At 41.7% G+C, this 23,187-nt stretch overlaps 1 protein-coding gene across 18 annotated transcripts in view; it reads right to left on the bottom strand.

Annotated features, from left to right (window-relative positions):
- Window positions 1–17,425, bottom strand: part of C2CD5 (C2 calcium dependent domain containing 5) — a 57,319-nt gene extending 39,894 nt beyond the window's left edge. For 7 of the 18 annotated variants that reach the window (XM_053977617.1, XM_053977615.1, XM_053977613.1 and 4 more), the window contains exons 1-7: window positions 17,330–17,425; window positions 13,966–14,052; window positions 12,336–12,507; window positions 10,217–10,312; window positions 9,572–9,727; window positions 7,151–7,349; window positions 4,458–4,609 (exon numbers count right to left, since the gene is read on the bottom strand). In XM_053977617.1, coding sequence (XP_053833592.1) covers window positions 4,458–4,609; window positions 7,151–7,349; window positions 9,572–9,727; window positions 10,217–10,312; window positions 12,336–12,507; window positions 13,966–14,052; window positions 17,330–17,419 — 952 coding nt within the window. In that variant the 5' untranslated portion in view covers window positions 17,420–17,425. Of the gene's footprint in view, window positions 1–1,383; window positions 1,579–4,457; window positions 4,610–5,568; window positions 5,694–7,150; window positions 7,350–9,571; window positions 9,728–10,216; window positions 10,313–12,335; window positions 12,508–13,965; window positions 14,053–17,329 lie in introns of those variants that run through there. The other 11 variants (XM_053977618.1, XM_053977614.1, XM_053977612.1 and 8 more) reach the window with 3 other exon arrangements.
- Between the last annotated feature and the right edge of the window lie 5,762 nt (window positions 17,426–23,187).

Genomic DNA, 23,187 nt, shown 5'->3' on the forward strand with positions numbered 1-23,187 from the left:
ATGCATGAACACCTTTGCTGGTCCCTTGCCACCAGGGCCGTGTCCCTTAACAGAGCGTGCTGAGATGCAGGTGATGTGTCTGACAGTGAACTGTGCGCTCTGTGCTTACAAATCACTCCAGCAAACACATGCCAAGATTGGGGTTTCCTAAAGTAAATACGGTGCCAGTGAACCAGACTTTCTTGGTAATATGTCATGCCTAAAAACACATTATCATTGCTATTCCTTATGTCTAAAGCCACCAGGGCTAGCATGACAAAGCAAGAATAAGCCCCTAAGCAGTAGAGGAAAGCAGAGCGTAAAGAACAAAAAGGTGTCAGGAGAGGATGAAATACAAACACCACAGTGCAAACAGTTAGAAATGAAGCCAAGATTTTCTCTTCCAGAATTTGTAACTAATTCAACATAATAATTCCTTGCTAGTTTCCTTTTTCTTCTGATCAAGAATCTGATAAGAATGAACAAGAGTGTAAATACATATCGAAGTGCAGTTATTTGTTTCTACCGAAGACTGGGAGATCCAAGACTTAATAATATATGTAAATTCATTCCTAACTTCATTCATTCATTTTTAAGAGTTACTAAGCTACCATTACCATGTAATTAGATATAAAACCACTACAGTTTTCAATGAGTATTTTTAGCTGTTCTTGGATAAGGAAACAAAACTATTAGTATCTGTATAGTCCCATTAAACAAGATTAAATTGCTTTTACTATTTAGCATTGATTCACATTGATTCAAACATCACTGTCAGGGACTATACAATATTAAATACAGACAAACATAGCATAAATACTACACATGAAACAAACTCAAAAAGTACAAACTAACCAAAAGAGTTTCTACAAAAAAAGCGAAGTAATATCAACAACTATTTAATTGAAATCTATAAAAATAATCCATGTCAGTGAAATGAAAAAGTGGGCAGTAAAAATAAAAAGCATGGGCTTTGTTTAAAAGGTTAAATTAAAAAGCAGAGTTGGTAGCATCTGACAACCATTATTTCAGCAAATTATGAATGAATTCACGAGCAAGTGCAATGAGCATTTGCTGCATGCAAAATGCAGGAGCAACAAAGTGAAGAGAATGCGTGGGATTATAAATAAAGTAAATTATTTCAGTCCAATTAGCAAAGGATGTTTTTCAAGGGTAAAGAAGTAATTCTGTAGCATAAATGACATTGTTTCAAATCCTCTAAGAAGTTCTGAAGGTGTTTCAAGCTTCTGGGGCAGAGGTGAGAGATGGAATGCATAGTCATGTAGCCAGCAGTTTTCAGAGGCTAACTGAGCAAACCCAGGGTTATAGAAGCATCTGAGCGTTAATCAAATAACAACATTTCCTTAAAAGTTTGTTTAAAAGGCCATAATAGATAGATCCTACCAGAAGCAGCCAGAAGCAGCTCTTCAGTGAAAGAAACACTTTTCCTCAGAACAACTGGGCTGACATGGCTAGAGTGTAGAGGTTTAATGCTAGACCCCGAGAGGAGGAGACAGGACTTTTTAAGATGTGGGGAATCACAAGAGAGTGTAGGGGAGCTGGGAAACAGGAAAATCCTAGGTCCCTGTGGGGAAGGTGCTGTGGAGGAAAGTAATAGAGACACAGATGTAGATTCAGAAGATGACTAAAGAAACGGACAAAAGAAATCAAAATGAAGCATTTTTTGTTTTCTCTAAATGAATCAACACTTACTGCAAATTATTTCTTGACATACAAACAAATGGAATACAATACAGCTCCACAACGTACATGAGAAGCGTGTTTTTAAAAAGCATTACTTGATTAACTTAATTTTGAAATTAATTTTTTAGAGACATGGTAATTAAACATTTTAAATGTCAATCAAAATTTGATAGCAAATAGTATGGAGAAAAACCCAAACAACAGAGTCTTTGCACACACTTGATCTGATTACTTGCATTATCTTTGTAGAAAAGGTGATTTACCAAAGTGGTCATGGATTCGTTTTATGATTTTCTAGAGTAATAAATCTTGTAGAATTCTAAGCTCCCATTAAGTAAAGGAGTTCCCACCTTCTCCATTTCCTCCAAACATATGCTATGGCACATCAGAATGTATTATCTGATTAAAAAACATCATGCTTTTTGTCAGCCTGATTCTGTTCACTTGCAGTGGCATAAAATATATCCCTACTCCCAAAATTCTAACTCCAACCCCAAATTCAGCAAATGTATTTACAGATCAGAATGGATAACACAACACAACTGTATTTCACAGAAGACATCAAGGTAATATTCTCCAGATTTGGAGCTATTGAAAATTAGATGCTTAAGCAGATCCAAGTTTCAACTCCAGTGTTTTGTTACTCATACTGGGAAATTGTGGTATCTGCACTGTTTCTCCAGGTTAATCTCCATCTCAGACACATCAGCACACTAACTACCTGACTGAGAAATAAAGAAGAATATAATGTACTGCAGAAATAGCAGAAAATACTTATTTTTCCACATCAGCCAACCTGAGTAATGGGTATCTTGAATCTGATAATGTTTGATGTGTCACATGAGAAGTCTGCATTTCTTTAACTTTGTTTAACTGCTATGATCACCAGCTTACACACTGAGATATCTGAACTTGGTAACAGCCTTGGGAAATAAAAACAGAGGTCTAAACATACACAGTAACTGTTAAGAACAACATACTAATTTAGTATGTTGTGGTAGTGTCTTCTGCATATCATCAAATTTTGGGTAAAAGTAAAACAAATTACTCATGAGGTGTTGTCATTTCAATCTATTAAGATCCAAAACTGAGTTTGTCATAGCAAGATACAGCATGTTTAAATGTAACTAGAATTTCCTCTTTGGACAAGTTTCAGTAGCAGAATTAAAAGTTGCCAAAAAGACAGTGCTAATAAGCAAAACTATGCCCACACTTTGCTTTAATACTAGAAAGATAGCTAAAAAATATCTTTACATACTTGAAAAATCCCTACAAATAAGAGGCACCAATGACAGTCCGTTTCAGTTCTGAAGGAACTGACTAAAGACAACAGGATTTATCCACCTACCCAATATTGCCAGGAAAGACATAGGGCTGCTGCTTTAAAACCTTAACACATTCACAGTGAGTTGCCACATGTCTAAATTCACAACACTTACATCTAGAAAGATGACCACCTAGGTTACATTTAAATCCTTTACATGACATCATCTTTACCATGGAAAATATGATTAAAAGAAACAGGATTTCAAATATTCAGTAAGCCAAACACCTGAATTTAGGGTGCTCCTAAGTAATAATTATATCCAATTATATCTGTAGGTCCTTTAAATGAGTGACCACCATAGGTTACCCAGAGGACAGACATCCTTGAAAAAGGACAAAAACTAAAGTGTGATTTTTTTTTGCTTGTTTGTTTTAAAAATGGGACAGAGAAGACAGCACTAAGAAAGCTTGCTAACTGGGAATATTTTTAACACATCTAGGGAATAAGCTGCATGAAATATTTAATACAACTCCATTTGAATGCAATATTCAATTTATCTGCTAGGAAAAATTCTTGAAAGGAGTGCTATCAAGTAAAGCTGAATCAACTACCTTAATATGCTTAAAATTTGTCTAATTAAATGGAGCCATTAACTGAATTTGTCTAATTAAATGGAGCCATGGGCTTCAAACACCACAATTTAAAACACCATTTAAAAACCAACCACACTTCTACAAACAATTCTTCAAAATACTTTGCCCTATGGTAGCAAAATTCAGAGCATTGGTCATATAATGAAAAATAAACATAGAATAATTATTTGAGTTTTGCTGACATCATTACTGACATGATTCTAACCACAGACTAAAACATAAGGAGGGAGGAAAAAACAAGTTGAAAAAATTATGATAAATCAATGGAAAAAGAAAAATGCTTTTTGAAGATGGCTGGATTACTTCTAATGTAATTTAAGGTACTTTGAAAGTGTATACTGTGTATGTAAAGTTATTTCCATATACCAAGAGAATAAAAAGACAGTGGCTGCTACATTTCTAGTTTTGAATTTGCAAAAGGGAGTTCAAAATTAGGTAAATGTATGCAGTAAACTTAGGGCCCAACACAGTAGGCTTGAAGGATACACAGTTTTAGTAACACCATCCTTAACATATTGTAGTGAGAAATACACTCCTAAGATCTGTGATATGAAATGGAGGAAATAAGGAAAAGGCAATTACTTAGGACTCCCTTAATGCTCTGAGAAGTTTTATTTTGACTTGAATACAGTTGTGTTACAAAAGTAATTTTCATGTTATCCAGGACAGTGGAAATACAGGCAGGATTGAAATTTTGTCCCTGCAGAAACCCTTTAGAGCTTGAGGTGTGCTGTGTGAGGTCTCGAATTTTCACATCATTTTGATAACTTAAATGCCAAAAAGCAAAAAGGGGTTGAATGAAAATACAAAAAGAGAAACACAACTTAAACAAAAAGTGGGTGGAAGTGCCTTACCAGTTTTGGGTGTCAAACTCAAATCTGTGTCAGAAGAAGAGGACTGTCGACTGTAGGACTTGGAAGGTGAAAAGGAATAGGTTTGGTTTTTCAGAGGGGTGGAGGGTCCTGATGAATATGTATTGGGATTGGGATCTTCATTGAAAGGAATCCTGCCAGAAGAAGGTGGAAACATATTCAGTAATCCTGTGCCAAAGGACCTGGCTGACAGCAGCATGATCCAAACACCAGGATGGGACTGGGGCAGGGCCAGCAGCTATTCCTTAGGTGCGAGGCTGGGAATGAGGCCAGAGGCAAAGAAATGCTGTTTTACCCTCTCAGCATCCTACAGAGAGATGCTCATCATCTACAATGAAACAATTAAGCCAAATGAAAGGCATGAGATGTGACAAAAAATTATATATATATATGCAAAATAAAAAAATTGAAAAGTGTATGGTTTAAAAATCTGGTCAAATACACAATGCTTTGAGTTAGTTTAATAAAGAAAAAATGATTTCAAATTATAGCTGTGTTTATACATATCGATACACTTATGTATATACACATATGCATTTTTAAGGTAAAAAAAAAAAAAAAAGGGTATGTTTCCTTATCCTATAGCATCAGCAGCATGCCACAGCTAAAAACAGAGCAAAGAGGAGAATCTTTATGGGAACAACTCTATTGACAAACAGTTTATTTATGCACAGCTTGACTTACCTGCTCTCTAAAACCATCTCTTCCACAAATGGCACAGACCCTTCCTAGAACCATTTTAAAACCTACTGTATCTGAATTATGTTTGAAAGCAGTTATGAGCTCAAATCAATGTTTCCCAGTTACATCACCATATTTTTTTTAGTTAATTTCACAGGAAGCAAGAGCGTGTCAAAGCGAAGAGTGTGGCTTTGTGGAAGAGACTCCGAGGCATCTCCAAGAAACTATTGTGCATTTGCTTGAGTTGCAGCACCCTGGGTGCTTCTTCCCTGCTAACAGAAGGTGTGTCCATGAGGAAATGAGGGAAGAAAGACGGGTGGTACCTGCCTACACTGCCTGCCTGCCTGCCCTTTGGGACCACTGTGCCTGTGGGCTGCCTCTCCCCAGCTGTGGAGTGTGAGCAGTCTCGTACCAGTGTAGATGAGAGTGGGAACAGACACAGAGAAGTTCTGAGTAAGTCGTGAGCCAGTAGCAGTGTGAATTGGGCTGTTGTGGGTCGAGCGGCATCCATGGCTTGGCGGATGAACCAGCGGAGACCTGAGAGAGTTTGCAGCCAAGGTGGAAGAAAAGAAAACAATACATACAAACAGGTTGCAAAGTTATGTTATCAATGATTTCAGGGAAGTTTAGATAGAGGAGATCTCTTACTCTAAGCAGACTCTAAGAATTTCAATTCCTAGCATGCAAGAGTCCAGATGAAATAAAAGGAGGGAAAGAAAGAGCTTAAGCACTTGCTTGTGACTGCATCATTGATTTTTGGCAACAGGCCATCAAGTTAATAAAGCCAAGAATAAGAAGAATCAAATTAGTTGGTTTTGCTGCCTTAGAGAACATTCCCATCTTTTGAACTGAGACAATATCCATCACTGAGTTGAACGTGGATAATTTAGGAGTTTCCACATTTTGCTGCAGAGTGAAAGCCACTGGTTTATTTATGGGTGCTTTTTAAGTTGATAATTACCAGGTCTACCTTTTTTTGTTTTTAAAAATCATGCTGTTGTTCTATGCTGCACTGTATCCAGAAGTTCTTTTAAAGGCAATTTTTTTCAAACAAGCTATGCCGTGAAATAGAAACCAGTAATTTTTAAAAGTCAGCTCATATTTTGCAAAATTTTGCAGTGCAATTGATGCCTGCACAACAAAAATGCCTCATCTCTATTGCAGTGACACAACAGTTCAAGTTAATGAAAATGGCTTCTTCAATTAATGCATCTAGAAATACAGGATATGTAGTACACTTCTTGGTGCAGTTTTTTTCCTTCTTGGATTGCTCTACCAAACGGAAAACAACTAATTTATCCATGCAAAAAAGGAGCAATAGCTGAAAGAAGACTGCAAGTATATTTCTATTAATTTGTATGCATATCAAACCATTGCATTCAGACTGTTTGGTGCTGCAGTATGTATGACAAAAATCACAAATTCTAATTCTCATCGTAAAAAGATCTCTCTGCAAGTTCACTGTCTACCTTTTTTTGCCATAGTCCTACTTGTTTCACAACAGTAAAAAGCAAAGCACACAATAAAAGATGAGACCTCTCTGGGGTCATTGTCTAAATCACTGACAGAATGATCAGAATTCAAAATTTATCTTCTCTTACACGCTTATAAACATTTAAACTTGAACCAAAGGTATATTTGTGAGAGGTCCTCACAAAAATGTTCATTGCACAAACACAGCATCAGAGTAGAACTAATTACACTTAAATTGGTGGATCACAAGCCAAGGATATGTAGTACTATTGCTACATAAATACAAAGAAAGTCACCTTAAGTAAGAGTTACCACTCCAGCTTCTACTGAAATAACAACTCATCCAACCTAAAACTTTTCAGAATTGTGGAATATAAAACTTATTGTAGACAAATAAAACTACAAAAGAAAAACAAATTCTGGGGAAAAAAAAGAAACCACACCAGTTATGAAAAACTGCATGAGTATGAAAGGAAGAGAAGTGAAACTTATTTCCCTACAAGCTACTAATTCATACTTACTCCTTCATTTCTTTGGATGGGGAGTTACATGCAGGTAAAAATGCTGATGTGTTACTTAATTTATCCAACGTGCAGGCTGTTCCTATGGCTCTCACTACGAGTCCAGATTCTCCCTCCAAATCAAAACACTGCAAATAACCAACAACAGCATTTCCTCTCATTTCAAGCACCTTCAGGCCAATCTTCCTCTGCAATTCACCTACAAAACAAAAGGTAAAGAGCTCAGAGTTGCAGTGAACTTCTTCTATTCTCTTTTGTGGTCTTTGACTCAGCTTTTGGAGTGCCAACCAAGTCAGCAGAACAGGTAATCAATCCAAACCTACACAGCTAGGCCAAGGAGCCAGTCACAACTTCTGTCTCCTACAACATTGTGTGATACCAATCACATACACAGCTTTTTACTTTTTTCTCCAAAACCATTCTGATTGCCAAAGCAACATGTCATTTCAGAGGTTTTTCCCACTAACCTTTTTTTCCAGTAGGCTTTTCTTTTCCTTTTTTCTACTTATTCAGAGAGAGAGAGGTCAAGATGTGTTGTGGAACTCACCTGAGTTTCTAAATACTTCATATTTAATAGTTCAATATAATAATAATAATATATATATAATACTTCAAAACAATGTGACATCTTTAAAATTAACATGCATCTATAATTTCTTCATTTACCAATTTATTTAAGCACATTTCAACTGATTTCCCACTTTTTGCCCCTCTACTGCAAACCAAACACTACCACTTCTATTAACTGCACACAAGGACTGAAAGACTGTGACTATAAGAAACTGCTCTGTCATTAATGCTTTTTTAGGAGGACATAATAAAAAAATTAATGGTTCTGTGTAGCTGGATTGCCTTGGTAATAACTAAGGTGGAAAATATCATCTCTCTTCCTACAAAAATGGAAGATTTCCAAAATCCTCTGTTAACAAACTGAAAAATCCTCTCTGTCACAAAGGATGGCCTAACAGTCCTAATGTCACTGCTGCTGAGAAATCAAGTGGAATGAAATGGTCAGAGAATCACAGAATTTCCTGAGTTGGAAGGGACTCACAAAGACCATCTAAGTCCAACTCCTGGCTCTGGTTTCTACTGCTTTCTTGAAGTTTGATTCTAAAATTACCAGCACAGGTTACTCTTGTAAACTTCTTAACTGAAACCATGGCTGTACCAGTCTTGAAAAAACTCAAAGGTTGAAATGGAGTATGAAAGTTTCTTTTTAACTTAACACATAATGACAAAGATCTGTGAAACAGATCACTCTCAGAAGTTACAGATTTCTCCAAGATTCTTTATGTGTGACCACCAACAAAATATATTGCAACAGCATACATTTTATTATATGAGATGAAACAGTATTCCTGTGAGGTTTTTTTTGGTTTTTATCCTCTTATCTCTGTCATGAATAAAATCTAGCAGAATACTTTATCCACCTGCACTATTTATGCATGGAAAGAATTATGCAAATATGGATTCTGTAAACTAACATGGGGGCTATATTAACAAAAATGTCCTCATGTTAGTTACGACAACAGTTTCTTTCACTTTCTCCCTCACAGCGTGCTGGCCTTCTCAATGAAGGTACATCTCCACAATCTTTATGTTGCCCCACTTACTGAAGATCTCAAGGACACCTTCCACTAGCCCAGGTAGCTCAGAGCCCCATCCAGCCTGGCCTTGAACTCTTCCAGGGATGGGGCAGCCACAGCTGCTCTGAGCAGATGTGCCAGGGCCTCACCAGCCTCACAGGGAAGAATTTAATCCCAATATCCCACGCTCTGTCAGTTTGAAGCCGTTCCTCTTGTCTTGTCTCTCCAGGCCCTTGCAAATAGTCCCTCCCATCTTTTTTGTAGCTCCTTTCAGGCACTGGAAGGCCTCCAAGGTCATCCCTAAGTTTCTCTTCTCTAGGCTGAATAATCCCAATTCTCCAATTCTTTCCTCACAGGACGATGCTTGAGAAACAATGAACGAAGCCTGACTTCCAAGAGATGGGATGAGTACCATAAGCACTGATGCAAACTGTATCTGAAAAAGTGCATATTTGTTCAGATACTTCAAAAAGTTCAAAGAGGGTGAAGTTCATTACTTTAATTGTTGGAGTCAAAATTCTAGAGATACTCCTTATATGGGTTAAGAACATCTTGGAGAAAGTTTCACAAGTTTCTTTGACCTTGCTAAAAGCAACTAAAAAATTAGGCAGCAGCATGGCCTCACCAAGAAGTGAAAAAAAACCCCAAAAAAACAGTTAACACTGCCCATCAGTTAGAAATACGTAATCCTCAGAAACAGAAGAGCCTGTGAACTGAAACAAATCAACACAATTAACAACAAAGCTCCTATGCACTCCTGAGGCAGGCAGCTATTGGAATCCTGCCAGAGCACTGTCACAAGTGGCAGTGAGCCCTAGAGGCAGGTGGCTGGTACCTGACATGAGCGAGATGAGCCTCTGGCGAGCCTCGTTGGACGCCCTGGGCGTGCGGATCCTGTCGATCCACTGGTACTCGGGGTCCTCGTTCACCACCAGCTCCTCCACGAAGCCGTGGATAACGACTGCTCGGTAGCACTTGGGGATGGACGTAGCTGTTACAGACACACACTGAGATGTAAGAGACAGGCCCAGGAGCCAAGGACGGCCAGAAAAACCTGACATTACACATCAACAGATTGCAGAAAGTTTTCCAGACAATTTTCTGTGAAAATGTGGACACACCCAGGAAGTTTTGCTTGTGAAATCATGGAACCCTGATAACTGTCCAATGTACCAGTTACAGCACATACCACTATGAAACCTTTTCACTTTGGGCCTCTAAAAAGATATGGACCCAAAATAAAACCACATGTTTATGCACAGGCACTGAAATACAACTTCTGGACATTAAAAAATCCCATCAGTTATTTGCATTGTTTTGAAACATGAACAGTAAAAATGTGTTAAAAAAGAAAAGCAATTTGTGTCAAAGTTATCTCCACTAGGTTTATGCAATGAACTGGTAAGAGAAGGGAGACAGAAGAGGCATAGATAGGAAGGAAAAAGTTTTTTGTCCAAATAAACTTTTTTCCTCTACTTACTGCAAAAAAATTTGACTCCACAGGATGATTGCCTAAATCTGTTTAAATCATTGAAGAGATCTACTTTCACCACCACGTTGATCTCCCCACGTATACCTATCAATAAAAAAACATGAAATACCAGAAGTTATAACAATATAACTGTATCAGTACAAAATTAGACCTATAAATTATTTCCTGTTATTAGTATTTAATGCCAGAGGAGCAGGAAGCCATAGCCTGGCCTCTCAGGTCTGCTGCAGAGACACTGGCTCAGAGAAGTTTCTAGCTCTGCCAATCCTGTGAGGCTGAAGCAATGAAAGCAACACTCCTCAAATGCCTATCTGCACCAAACAGAACTTTATAAGAAATATGAGACTGGGGAAAGAGAAGCCATCAGCCTCTTGATGCTGCAGTGGCCTCTGCTGCAGGATGCTCTCTCTGCTCAATTTCCTCCCTGAAAAGATTTCAAAACTGCAGTAAAGCTCCTCTCTGAAGTTCAACCCCAGAAGAAAGATTTATGGTTCTTTTTAGAACCACAACGTGGCACAGGAAGTGTTTGCAAAATACTTTAGCTGTGACAAGAAATATATAAAAAATAAGGTATTATAGTCCTTTTAGACAAAGGTTAATTTTCAACTATGATAATACCTTACTAGAAATGGAGTATTTTCTAACACAAAACCATTCCTTTTTGACTTCTCTACTTTCCTGTTCTGAGCTTTTTCTTCTTTTTCCCCACCCAGTAACAAAATCATTTCACATATTATAGGTTCTGACATATTGAGGACTAAACTTCTTGATGAGCCTGATCTCTTGTGTCTTCAGAAGCCTTTATCACATCAGCATGTGACACTGAAACAGCAGCACTGGATTTGTTGTTCAACTCAGACATTACTGTAATAAAACCAGCTGCATCTCCCTTCCAAAATGCCAACAGAAAGAAGCCTTCAGTTATTATAACTGAAAATAGAAAATGTCTCAGGGTTATATATTTTCACAAACAAATCATGTTGAGGTGACAGGAAGAAAATGTAATACAAATTTATAAACATTTTATTTATTGTTTTTTAAGGAAGTATCAATTAATGTTTGCCAAGAATCAAGATAATTGGAATCTAGTGCTATGAGCATGAAAATATAAGAATTCCAATTTGATTTACATAGAAAAAAGTTATGAAATACCAATATATCTGGAAAAATGTAGAGAAATCTAACTCTTTCTAACCTACCAGCTGTACACATCCTGAAACAAGTATTTGCATCATTTAGCTCCAGAAGAAAATGTGTGACAGGAAAATGTGTACAGGATAAAAAGGTAATTAAAAAACCAATATTTTTGCAATATTTCTTAATATTTCTGCTCACTATAACTGGTTTAAATGCAAAACATACTGTGCATCAGTTATGATGAGCATCTGCTGAACACCATTAATTATTTCCCAACAATGATTTACAATCAGCTTTGAACATCATTAGGTCATTTAATTCACCCTGAATAATGAACGAGGGGGAAAATGGCAGCCACAGAGATGTTCTGCACTAAGGTATTCAAGCATCAAGTTTAGAGCAAGTTAATTGCTCTAAACTGACATTGGCTCTCTGAGACAAAAGCTGTTGCATTAAAATCAAAAGCAAAAATATCATTACCTTCATTTTCTCATACCTTCAACAAGACATTCTGATGAAATCCACCTAGCACTGAGAGCACTTACTGCAGAGAAAAGGAATTTCATCCTGTTGAAGATCTTACATCCTTGCCTCTTCATCTCAACTGAAGTTTATCCCAAATCCCAGGAAGGCACATTTCAAGTAACCCCAGCAAAATTACATTTGTTTAGCAAATAAATGGTAATTAGACAAATATGTCTGAGTCTTTTTTTTTAATCTGAAATTTGCAGTAACTAGTGAAGATTTTTTTCCCACTTGTCACAAGTCCTATGGAAGGCGTTCTGCCAAGCACCAACCTTTACTCCCCTGCCAGAAATTTTCTCATGTCAGAAAACAAGGGGAAAAAAGCCAGGAAAGTAGTTTTCCAACTCCAAAACTAAAGTTATTACAAATTTCTGAAGACAGCTTACAAGATTATACGAAGCAGATTACATTCCAAACAAGCCTGTTTTAAATGAGCAAAGCTTACCATGAATGGTATCATAAATTGGAAACCACCCCGAAATAACCGTGGCTGCTTCACTGTAGAGCAGAGGATCAATATCTATGTACACTTTGCCAATGGCATCGTTGGCACTGTACGTGTCGTGATCAAGAACTGTGATCTGGAGAGGCTCATCTTGGAGCTCCTCATCATCCACCTGGAGAGCAAATATTAACAGAGAATCTGATCACTTAAAAATGTGCAGGGAAACAGTGCTGAAAACCAAATGCAGAGGAGAAGAGAGTGAGTAAAGAACAGTGACCTGACACAGATAAATCTGTAATGTCAGTTTTCCTGAAGCTAAACAACATTCTAAAATTCTAAACAACAACTTTCACTCATTTTTTGGTTTTATCCTTCAGAGACTGGTGAGATCCTGGAAACAGAGCTATCACTGGGAGAAGAACAGAAAAGCACCATTACAGAGATTATTCATTTTAAAATTCCACAATATTTTAAATCACATTTAAAATATTGTCTACCTATAGACTGTCCACCTATCTCCACAATACATATTGATAGATAAATAAATAAATAAATAAATAAAGGAAGGAAGGAAGGAAAAGAAAGAAAGAAAATTTAAGATAAAATACTGCAGAGGACTATTATGCTCTGAAGTTTATGGTGTTCTCATCACTGGTCAGTGGCTTAAAAGGAGGTATTTTACACAGCCTGCAGTAAAAATTCAGTAATTCTACACATGCAATTTCCTAAACAAATGCAATAATCCATCTACAGATAATGACTATTTTCTTTTAGGACTAAGACAGCCATTCCACAAATTTTTGTGTTCAATGTCACAAACCAAGAATTAAGTTTGCTAACTGCAATGGGATGACTCATCTAAGTGCTTGCAGAATTGTGATATTGCCTTAGAGCACGGTAAATTAACCACAACTACACATTCAAGTGTTACAATAATTTATTTATTCTAAACATAATCCTCATTCTTTTAAGTAGTAAAAAAATGAAAGAAACATGTAAACGCTTGTTCAGGGCATAATGTCAAAGGACATCAACAAATCAGATCCTGGAAAGCAACAAGCAATTACAGGAAAATGCTGAGTGCCCTCGTTATTACATAAGGAAACAAGAAGAGAAAGTGTCCAACAATTGTTGTCCAAGCTCTTTATTTTGTAATCTTCACACAAGAATTTTCCATTTTCTCCTTTGCGTTATCTTTGCAACCAAATGTAAGAGTTCAAATAGCAATTAACTTTCCTTGCTCAAAATTTAAAAAACCCCACAAGAACACCTGTAATTTCATATATATGTATTCATTTATACATACTGATAACTGTACTGAAAAAGCCTAACCCCTGCTGCTTTTGCCACACCTTCACTGCAGTACTCTCTTTTCTAAGAACAACATATTTAAGCTGGATCCAACCTGGCAAGCTTTTATCTTCACAAACACTCCTAAGAAGCCAAAGAGACACCCTTAGCAAACAAGGTCTGACTGGAGCTGGGTTTGCTGAAAAGGTTTTGTGCATTTAAACACAAATACACTTCAGTGCTCAGAACTCATTCTCTGCTGGAAATGCAATTATTTAATTAAGGGCAGCTAAACCAGAGTGCCTATACAGTTACAGGCAAACTTTTAAATAATACTTACTTCAAATTTGAACCACTCAGAATTCCACTGAGGATTAAGTGATTTGGGATACACGTCTGTCTTAAATGTTGTATTTCCAAATTTCACCTAAAAACACAAACATTCAATTAGCAATTACAAATACTAATAAAAAAATTTGAAACTTGTTTAATTGACATATGCAAATAATTTCAAATACATATTTCAACAAATAGTTTTCACTGAGTGGCTTTTAAATTCAATTTACATGTATCAGTGTCCACGTGTCAATGACATTTCCAATCAATCTCTCTCTCATCCTGTCATATTACTAAAATTGTTTATTTTCCTCCTCAATCATTTGAGAGCCAAAAATATCACTATTCAAAGTCACTTTACATACTCTCCTTGCCTTCTATAAGGAAAAATATTCTGAACTTTGATAGATTCTAAATGTTTATGACCTATTACTCTTCTCTCTAGGATTTCTCAATCAGCTTCACAGACAATTGATGAAATAAATAAAAAAACCAAACTGGATTTGAGATATACAGAGAGAGGACTACTAAAAAATGAATATTTTCCATACTTTTATTGCTTATTGCACCTTCAGCCACATAATAACCCACTTCAGCAGTAACCATATGGTCTCCACAGGCATCTATTTCAGGCTAAGCCCATTTTGGGTTTTGTGGAGGCTTCTTGTTAGCTTTTTTAAAGTGCAACTGAATTTCTGTGATGCTCCATACATCAGGAAGCCACACAGCATCATGTAAGAGTCTTTATTTCACTGCAGCTTTCATTTCAAACCATTTACAAACCCTTGCAGTTCTCTGAATGTTGCCTCTCAAAAAAATAAGCACTTCACCTCAAAGCACGTACTTAAAAATACTCAAAGTTACATTTTTAAATTTATTCAAGATTCTTTAGGAAAATAATGAGTAGGCAGGTAGAAAAGAAATGCAGGAGTTAGAGGTGTGTAGCTTTTGACAGCTTTTATCTTTTAAAAGGCTAAACGCAGTGTGGAAACTGAATTTAGGCCTGGATTTGAACACTGTGTGGTAATTTTGCCCAAGACAGTGTTAAGTGACCACCTCGTGCATTTCAATAACATAGTGATTATTTTGCACAGGTGCATAGCCCAGCTCTGAAGAGATGTTGCACTTGCTTAAGTACAATAAGGTGGTGTTAGCACTGACTGTAAGGGAGCTACCGATTAAATACCAGCTCTGACTCCAGAGGCTGCCAGGATCCAACAGTCCTGAGCTCCACCCAGCCCATTTCAAGGCGTTATCTTGGGAGTAAATCAGCTCCCTTAGAGCCCCAGGCAGCTATAACTGAGCTTCCCCAGCACTCCAGCTCGTTCCTTGAAGCTGGTAGAGAGAATACAACACCACACTGCTGTCCACTGTGCAAAGTTAAAAGCACATTTATGGAAGAAATTGTAACAAAATATTCTGAGTTGGGACAAGGATCATTGTGCTCACGTTAGTGAAGTCCAAGTGTTGCATAACCTGAGCCAAGTAAGAGCTCTTAAGTCTCTTCTCATTTTCTTTTCTAGTTCTAAGTTTATATTGCAATATTTAACAAGGAAATTTAAGGTTAGTAAACAACTAGAACCTTAAAAATTGCTTTGCATTTTTATTTAAGGAAAAACACGTTGTAAAGTTTTTCAGCAATCTCACAAAGAAAAATTAAACAATAGTTTCAAGCTCAATTTATTTTGAAATAAATCTCACCTGCTGTATTACCTTCTCCACACATGGAAAGGGAAGTTACTTCACACTGCTCCCAATTAACAACCCTAAAAGCAAGGTTCCCATCTGTGTATTTCTATACCCTTATCTGTGCCAAGAGACCCATGGAACTGCATGTCAACCCAGCTAAGCAAACTGATCTTCATTAAAATGTTTATTTTCCTTTTTTGCTACGCTACTCTTTTACTATATGAATTTCAAAAATCTACTTTGCTACACTGACAGTAGGGCTGGGAACAAGTAACCCACAGAAGAGGAGAGCTGTTTCTCCTAACACAGAGTAAAAACAGGCCAAATTAAACTTGGTGAATTGTATTTCCTAGTCCTGTTTTCTCTGTCTCCTAGTAGCAAGCATCAGAGTTGTTGTAATTTTAAACTGGATTAACAGGCAGCCTACAAGAGAAGCTTTTAAAAATTAAAACCTGACGGATGAAACAGCTGACAAAACAGTGAAATGCTAAGTTTCATGTAATAAAATAAAATTATGTGCTATTTCTGCTCCGCTGAAAAGCTGAAATACACCTTCACTTTACTCCCAGCTTACTCTCCCATTAAGCAATGCCCTTAGAGTCTAACATCAACCATATTTTTAAGGACCAAATTAAATCAGGACTTATATACCCCAATTTTTTTATATGAATATTATCATATTTTCCAGTGTATACAGGTCCAGAAAGGCATTCTGTCTTCCTACCTTAATTCTAGTATCATGCCAACTTCAACCACTCATTTGTGGTATGCCTCAATCAGTATTTGTGGCACAAGATATGCATTTGCACAGCACATCATTTTTAAATAGTCTGATTTTTCTCAAAGTATGAGTCCCGAATCTATGGGCTGCTTCTGAAATGTTTTAAGTCATTCGTATTGGAAGGAATGAATCACAAAACATAAGGATGTTGTAACAGAAGTCATAAAAAGACTTGTATTGGAAGGAACCCTAAAGTCCATCTCATTCAAACCCCCTGCCATGGGCAGGGATGTCACCCATTGGATCACATTGCTCAGAGCCCCATCCAACCTGGGCCTTAAATAATTCCACTTATTTTGCACTGCAACTTATTTTATAATCCCTTCCTGAGAAAGACCCTACATATTGCCTGCAAACTACGTGACTGCAAAGAAGGTTGAGCTAGACACTCTGGGTGCAATAAAGTGATTTAAACACGCAAATAATATTAAGTATTTGTTGACTAAAAGCCCCTTTTGAAAATATTTTAGTATTTCAAGTATTTTAAAAGGAAAGATGAATATTGGCCTTAAAAGCAAAGCCTGTACAACCACTCGTATTCAGCAACACAACTGATTTAAAGATTATTTTATTACATCGCCATCCTCCTTGCAACACGTCTGTCTAACCAGAGAACCAGAGGCTGGAAGTGACCTCTGCGATCACCGAGCCCCAGCTGTGACCGACCACGGCCACCCCAAGCGCACCACGGCACCGAGCGCGAAACACCTCCAGGGACGGCGGCTGCACCGCCCCCCGGGCAGCCCGTTCCGATGTGCGAGCGCCCTTTTCCCGAAGCAGCTCCCGCCGCTGTCCCAGCACGCCGCCCCGGGGCAGCCCGGGCGCTCCCCGCTCGCCCCGGACGGGCCCGGCAGGTGCCTCCGCCGCGCGGGCCCGGCCCGCTGCCCCCGCCACCCACCTCCACGAAAGCGTCGGTCAGGTCGCTGGCGCGGTCCATCACCGGCAAATGGCGCCCCGCCACGATCTTGACCTTCAGCTTCCCCGGCATCTTCTTCCTCCCGCGACCCCCTCCTCCTCCTCCTCCTCCTTCTCCCGCGGCTGCAGCGACAGCGCGACCGCGCCTGTGCCATGGAGCGGCGGGCGCGCCGCCTGCGCATGCGCGCGGTGCCGCGGCCGCGCAGCCCCGGCCGGCGGGAGCGGAGCCGGGAATTGTCGGGGCTGGATGGGAGCTCGGGAGAACACCCGGTGCAAACGCCCTGCCAGGGCACGGTCACACAGAGCGGGTGGCACGGAAACGTGTTTTGGGAGTTTGGACTTCCTGCAGAGAGGGAGACTCCGCACCCTCCCTGGGCAGCGATTCCAGGGCTCTGCCACTCTCAGTGTAAGGAAGCGCTTCCTCATGCTGAGATTGAACTCCTTGTGCTTCGCTTCATGGCCACTGCTCCTTGTTCAGTCGCTGGGCACCACTGATAAGTCTGGCACCGTCCTCTTGGCACCCATTTGAGATATTTATATGCATTAATGGGATCCCCCCTCAGTCTTCTCCGGAATAAACAGGCCCAGCTCCCGCAGTCCCTCCTCATTACAGAGACGCTCCAGAGCCCTCACCATTTCCGTGCCCCTCTCCAGCAGCCCCTGTCCCTGCTGCTCTGGGGAGCCCAGGACTGCACAGAGCCCTCCAGCTGTGCCCTCAGCGGGGCCGAGCAGAGGGGCAGGATGGCCCCGACCTGCCGGCCGCGCTTCCCGGAGCGCCCAGGGCACCACCGGCGCTCCCGGCTGCCAGGACACGCTGCCGGGTCGTGGCCAACTTGTCACCCACCGGGACTCCCAGGTCCTTCCCCGCAGAGCCGCTCTCCAGCAGATCCCCCCCACCCCGTGCTGGTATTTGGGGCTGTCCCTCGCCCGGTGCGGACCCTAAACGTGGTTAGGGTTTATTGAAGCGGCGGTACCGCCCTGCCCGGCTCCAAGATGGTGCCCGCGGCCTCGGGGCGCCGCCGGCCACAGCCGAGCTCCGAGTCCTCGATGGGCCCCGCGGCGGGGCGCTGCCCGAGCGCCGAGCCATCGATGGCGGGACGGACCGCGGGCCGGCTGCGGTGGGACCGGACCGGACGGGACCGCATCCCGCACCTCTCACCCTGCATCCCGCATCCCGCACCCTGCATCCCGCACCCTGCATCCCGCACCCTGCATCCCGCATCTCTCACCCTGCATCCCGCATCCCTCACCCTGCATCCCGCATCCCACACCCCGCATCCTGCATCCCGCACCCCGCTTGGTGCCCGCTGCAGCAGCCTCCGGCTGCGCTGCCTTCCCGAGAAACCAGCCGGTGCGCCCTCGGGATGCTCTGCCTTCCCCAGGAAGGAGTTGCTCCCATGAATACCAGTGAAAAGGGAGCCGGGAGCACGCGTGCATCCCCAGACACTTGGTGGGAGTGTCCTGTAAAGGCTTTAAAAACAGCACCCCGACCCCCCCCCCCCCCCCGTGGGTTTGCTTTGTTTTCTTAATCGAAAGACAAATATTTACAGTATTTGAAGGATTATGGATAGCTTAAATGGAGTTTAGTTATCAGAAATAGGATTTGATACGGTTCCTGCAGCCAGGTTGTAACTTTGTGATGCCTGAAAAAGCTCTTTGTTTGGGCACTGGCACTGTGGGCGCTTGGCAAAAAGCAAAGGAGCAGGGCCAGGAGTGGGTCAGTGTGGTCCTGCAGGTGGGGTTATGGAACCGAGCTGCAGGAGATCCTGTGGGGTACGGGTTGTGCTGCCGGCCTGCTCAGGAGCAGCAACATAAAAGAACCCTTGTGTTTTGGTTAAGCACCCGTCAGGTGTTGAGCCAAATAGTAGATCTGCTGGGATTATTTTCCCTTCTTTCTAATCTTACAAAAATACTAAATAATGTTATGGGCTGGAGTGTGATACACCAAACAAATCATATGACTGAAATGCAGCAGTGTGTGGTGTAGAGGATCTTCGGCTGGCTCTCCTTGGACTGCCTGCAGTTAGTCCCACCAACACAGCACTTTGTCTCTTGGGTTTGTTTGGAAGTTACCCCTGGAACAATCCATACTGTTGCTAATATTCACCATATCCAAATAAATTGTAAACAGGCTAAATGCTTGTTTTTAACTCATCCATCCATGTCTAAATGGAATACTGTAATGAGACAGCAGGGAGGGACCTGGCGGTGCTGGCTGACAGCAGCTGAACATGAGCCAGCTGTGCCCACATGGGCAAGAGGCCAGTGGCATCCTGACCCGGATCAGCACCAGTGTGGCTAGTGGGACCAGAGCAGGGATTGTCCCCCTGTGCCTGGCAATAGTGGGGCCTCACCACAAACCTGGCACGCAGTTCTGGGCCACTCGGCACAAGGAAGACTTTGGGGGGCTGGAGTGTGTCCAGAGAAGGAGACAGCTTGGGAAGGGGATGGAGCACAAGTCCGATGAGGAGCAGCTGAGGGAGCTGGGGGTGTTTAACCTGGGGAAAAGGAGGCTCAGAGGGACCCTGTGGCTCTGCACAGCTCCCTGGCAGGAGGGACAACCAGCTGGGGTTGGGCTGTGCTCCAGGGAACAGGGACAGGACAAGGGGAAGTGGCTTCAAGCTGTGCCCAGGGAGGTTCAGGTTGGGCATCAAGAATTTCTTCATGGAAATGATTGTCAAGCGTTGGAATGGGCTGCCCAGGGAAGTGATGGAGTCCCCATCCCTGCAGCTGTTCAAGAAGTGACCCATGTGGTACTCAGTATTCTGAGCCTTGACAAGGTGGTGATGGGTCAAAGGTTTGAATCAATCTTAGAGGTATTTTTCAACCTAAATGATTCTGTAATTCTGAGACTACTCCTAAGGCAGGTGTCTTGGTGTGAAAGACAGCTGCCTGTCAAGGAAGGCGGGAACCTCCCTTGGAATGGAGAACGTGACGCCCTTCCCTCCGAATCATTATAACTTTAAATTCGGGGGCTTTCAGGCGAAGCCCTGGGAGAGGACGGACAGTTTTTGGCCGGTGTGTGCAGAGCACCGGGGCAGAGAACCACACGGCCCCGCCTGCAGCTCCGGCCGCGGCCGCCAGGGGCGCTGCGGGCTCGGCTGCGCCGCTCCCCCGCGCCGCCAGGGGACGCTGTGCCGCCGGCTGAGCCGCGGCTCCGGCCCGCGGGGATGGACGGACGGACGGGCTGCACGGCGGGGATGGACGGACGGACAGCGGGGATGGACGGACGGGCTGCACGGCGGGGATGGACGGACGGACAGCGGGGATGGACGGACGGACGGGCTGCACGGCGGGGATGGCCGCAGCGGGACCCTCGGAGCGCGGCCGGAACGGCGGGCCGGGCTCCCCGGGGCAGAAGGCAGGAGGCAGCAGAAACTTGGCAGCTGTGGCAGGAGCAGCGGGTGTCCCTGAGGCACCCGAGCGGATGGTGAAGGGTCTTTAGTGAGGTAGGTGTAAATCAGGTTCCAGGGCAACAGCCGCTCCCGCAAGCACAGCTCCACTCGCGGGAGGAGAAGGCAGCAGGAGCCTGGCAGGGGCGGTGGAATCTGCCCACGGCTGCCGCAGCCCGCTTCCCCGGGGATGCCGAGAGAGGGGGAGAGCCGGAGCCGCAGCCAGCCCAAATCCTCAGCCCGGGAGCTGCACCCAGCCCGATTCCCCAGCCCAAATCCCCAGCCCGGAGCTTCACCCAGCCCGAATCCCCAGCCCGGGAGCCGCACCCAGCCCGAATCCCCAGCCCGAATGCCGCAGTCTGTCCCCCCCCTCCAGGAGAAAGCCCCAGCTAAGTTCACAGCCAGCCGCACCCCGGCCGTGGCAACTTCCTTTGTCTCTCTGAACTATCGATCGTTGTGGTTTCTTAGCGACGGATGGAACAAAATTCCATGAGAGAAAGAAACAGAAGGAAAAGTCCTGAGCCCCGACATCAGGACAGCTGTGAATAGCAAAGACCCAGGAAGGAAATCGGGAGTTGAAGACATGCTACTAATATTAAGGGTTTAGTTTAGAACGGAAATGAACTTTTTGAGTGGAATCTCCTGATCTCACCTGCTTAAATGCTGTTTTGGCTCACATAATGAGGCCGTTATACAGCATACGAACTGAAAAGTGTAATGCAGCAGTATATCAAATACACTGTGTAAATGTTTTAGGACATTTGGGCCGTGGCAGCAAATTAAGCCAGGATTAAATAATCCACCAGAACTGTGTGTGGTGTGGATGGTGGGTCCGTAGCACTGCTTCACCCCAAAACTGGGGCCATTGATCCACTACACTGCTTGTGAACACAACCATTCTTAACTTCCCTACCAGCAGGTGGGACTACAAAAAAACCCCAAACATTCCGTGTTGTCCATGTTAGGTATAGCATTGTTTGGCATTTTTTCATTTCTGGTGCACTCTTGTAGAGCCCAAGAAAGAGGGAATGTAAAATAAATTGTGGACTTCAAACAAGTAAAAACAACATTAAAGTAAACTTTATCATGTGTTCTTTATTTCTCACAAAACTTGTGTTTATTTGCTGCTTTTGCTAACTAGCTTCACAAATGTTGCCTAGTAAAGATATCCCGTTCTCTGGGATTATGAAATACAGGGATTAATGCAATGCATATTTCTTTCTCAAAAGATTTCTGAGGATCCAGCTTTTTCAATGGAAAATTCTAGTAGTTGAAGGACTAGAAATCAGAAAACTCCTGTTTTGGAGAGCCAGTTCCAATCTGGTTTTCAGGCACTTGGAAAGATGAATTAGATATGATTTAATGCAGTGAGAAACATGCTTGGTGTATTTGACCTACCTTGGGGCTGAGGATTTTCTATACTGGCAGAATGAGACCTGTCTTTCCATAAATTAGCATGTTACTTCCCACATTTCCTGCCAATGGCATTCCAGTTCTCTAGGGCCAGCAACGACTTGTGAAAGGTAGCAGGGACTCTGCTGAAAGTATACTCAGACCCCTAGAATTTATAAATTACTTGAGGCTTCCAAAATAGCATTAAATTCCCATTGATTTTAGGCAAACATAATGGATATACTGGAAACTAAAGCTGTAGTATGTACATGCTCAGTAATATGCATGCCAGAGCTCCACAGAAAATACTAAAAGATGTTTTTTCATAATAAGGAAAAAATGAGATGTGATATCTGACTTTGCATTTCAGTATCTAGATTGTTTCTTGCTGAGGTTTTTCCCTTTTGCTTAGAAGTGATGTTTTAGTAAGTCATGACAATAGAAGTCCTCTTTCAACTACTATTGAAAGAAGAAAGAACAGCATTGTCTTACTTGAGCAGGTATTGTTATGTATTGAATAGCACTGTACCTCAACTAAACAACCAAGAATATTGCTAATTACAACATTAAAGGCACCTTGTGTGGAACAGCGAGTGTCAGAAAAATAGGAGAGTTTTTTGTGGGTGATTTTGCCACTTAAAGGTAATGATCCATGTGCCCCTTCTTTTTCAGTTTCAAGTAAGAGAGAGTTTGTGATAGACACACATGTTGAATCCTTAGTTTGGAAATTGATACTTCAGAGATAAAGTTTTCCTTGTAACTTCAGTCTGCTGACCCATCCCATCAGGGCAGGTTTCAGTTATATTGGTTTACCACCCTTCAAGATGCAGATTAGAAGGTGGTTTTCCTCAGGTTATTATCCCAGCAGGACCTGGGATGTGGTGGGCTGTCTCTTCTCCACAGAGAAAAGTGCTTTTGGATTGTATTTCCTTGAGTTGATTTAAACAGAAATTAATGAAAAACTTTTTGAAGGGGTTTTAGTTTGTTGAAACACAGAAAAAAAATGCTTTTTACCTCTGGTCTACAGAGGATACTGACTCTGTTTCTACTGCAGTTA

The sequence above is a fragment of the Vidua macroura genome, chromosome 5, assembly GCF_024509145.1.
Source record: "Vidua macroura isolate BioBank_ID:100142 chromosome 5, ASM2450914v1, whole genome shotgun sequence".
Taxonomy (NCBI): domain Eukaryota; kingdom Metazoa; phylum Chordata; class Aves; order Passeriformes; family Viduidae; genus Vidua; species Vidua macroura.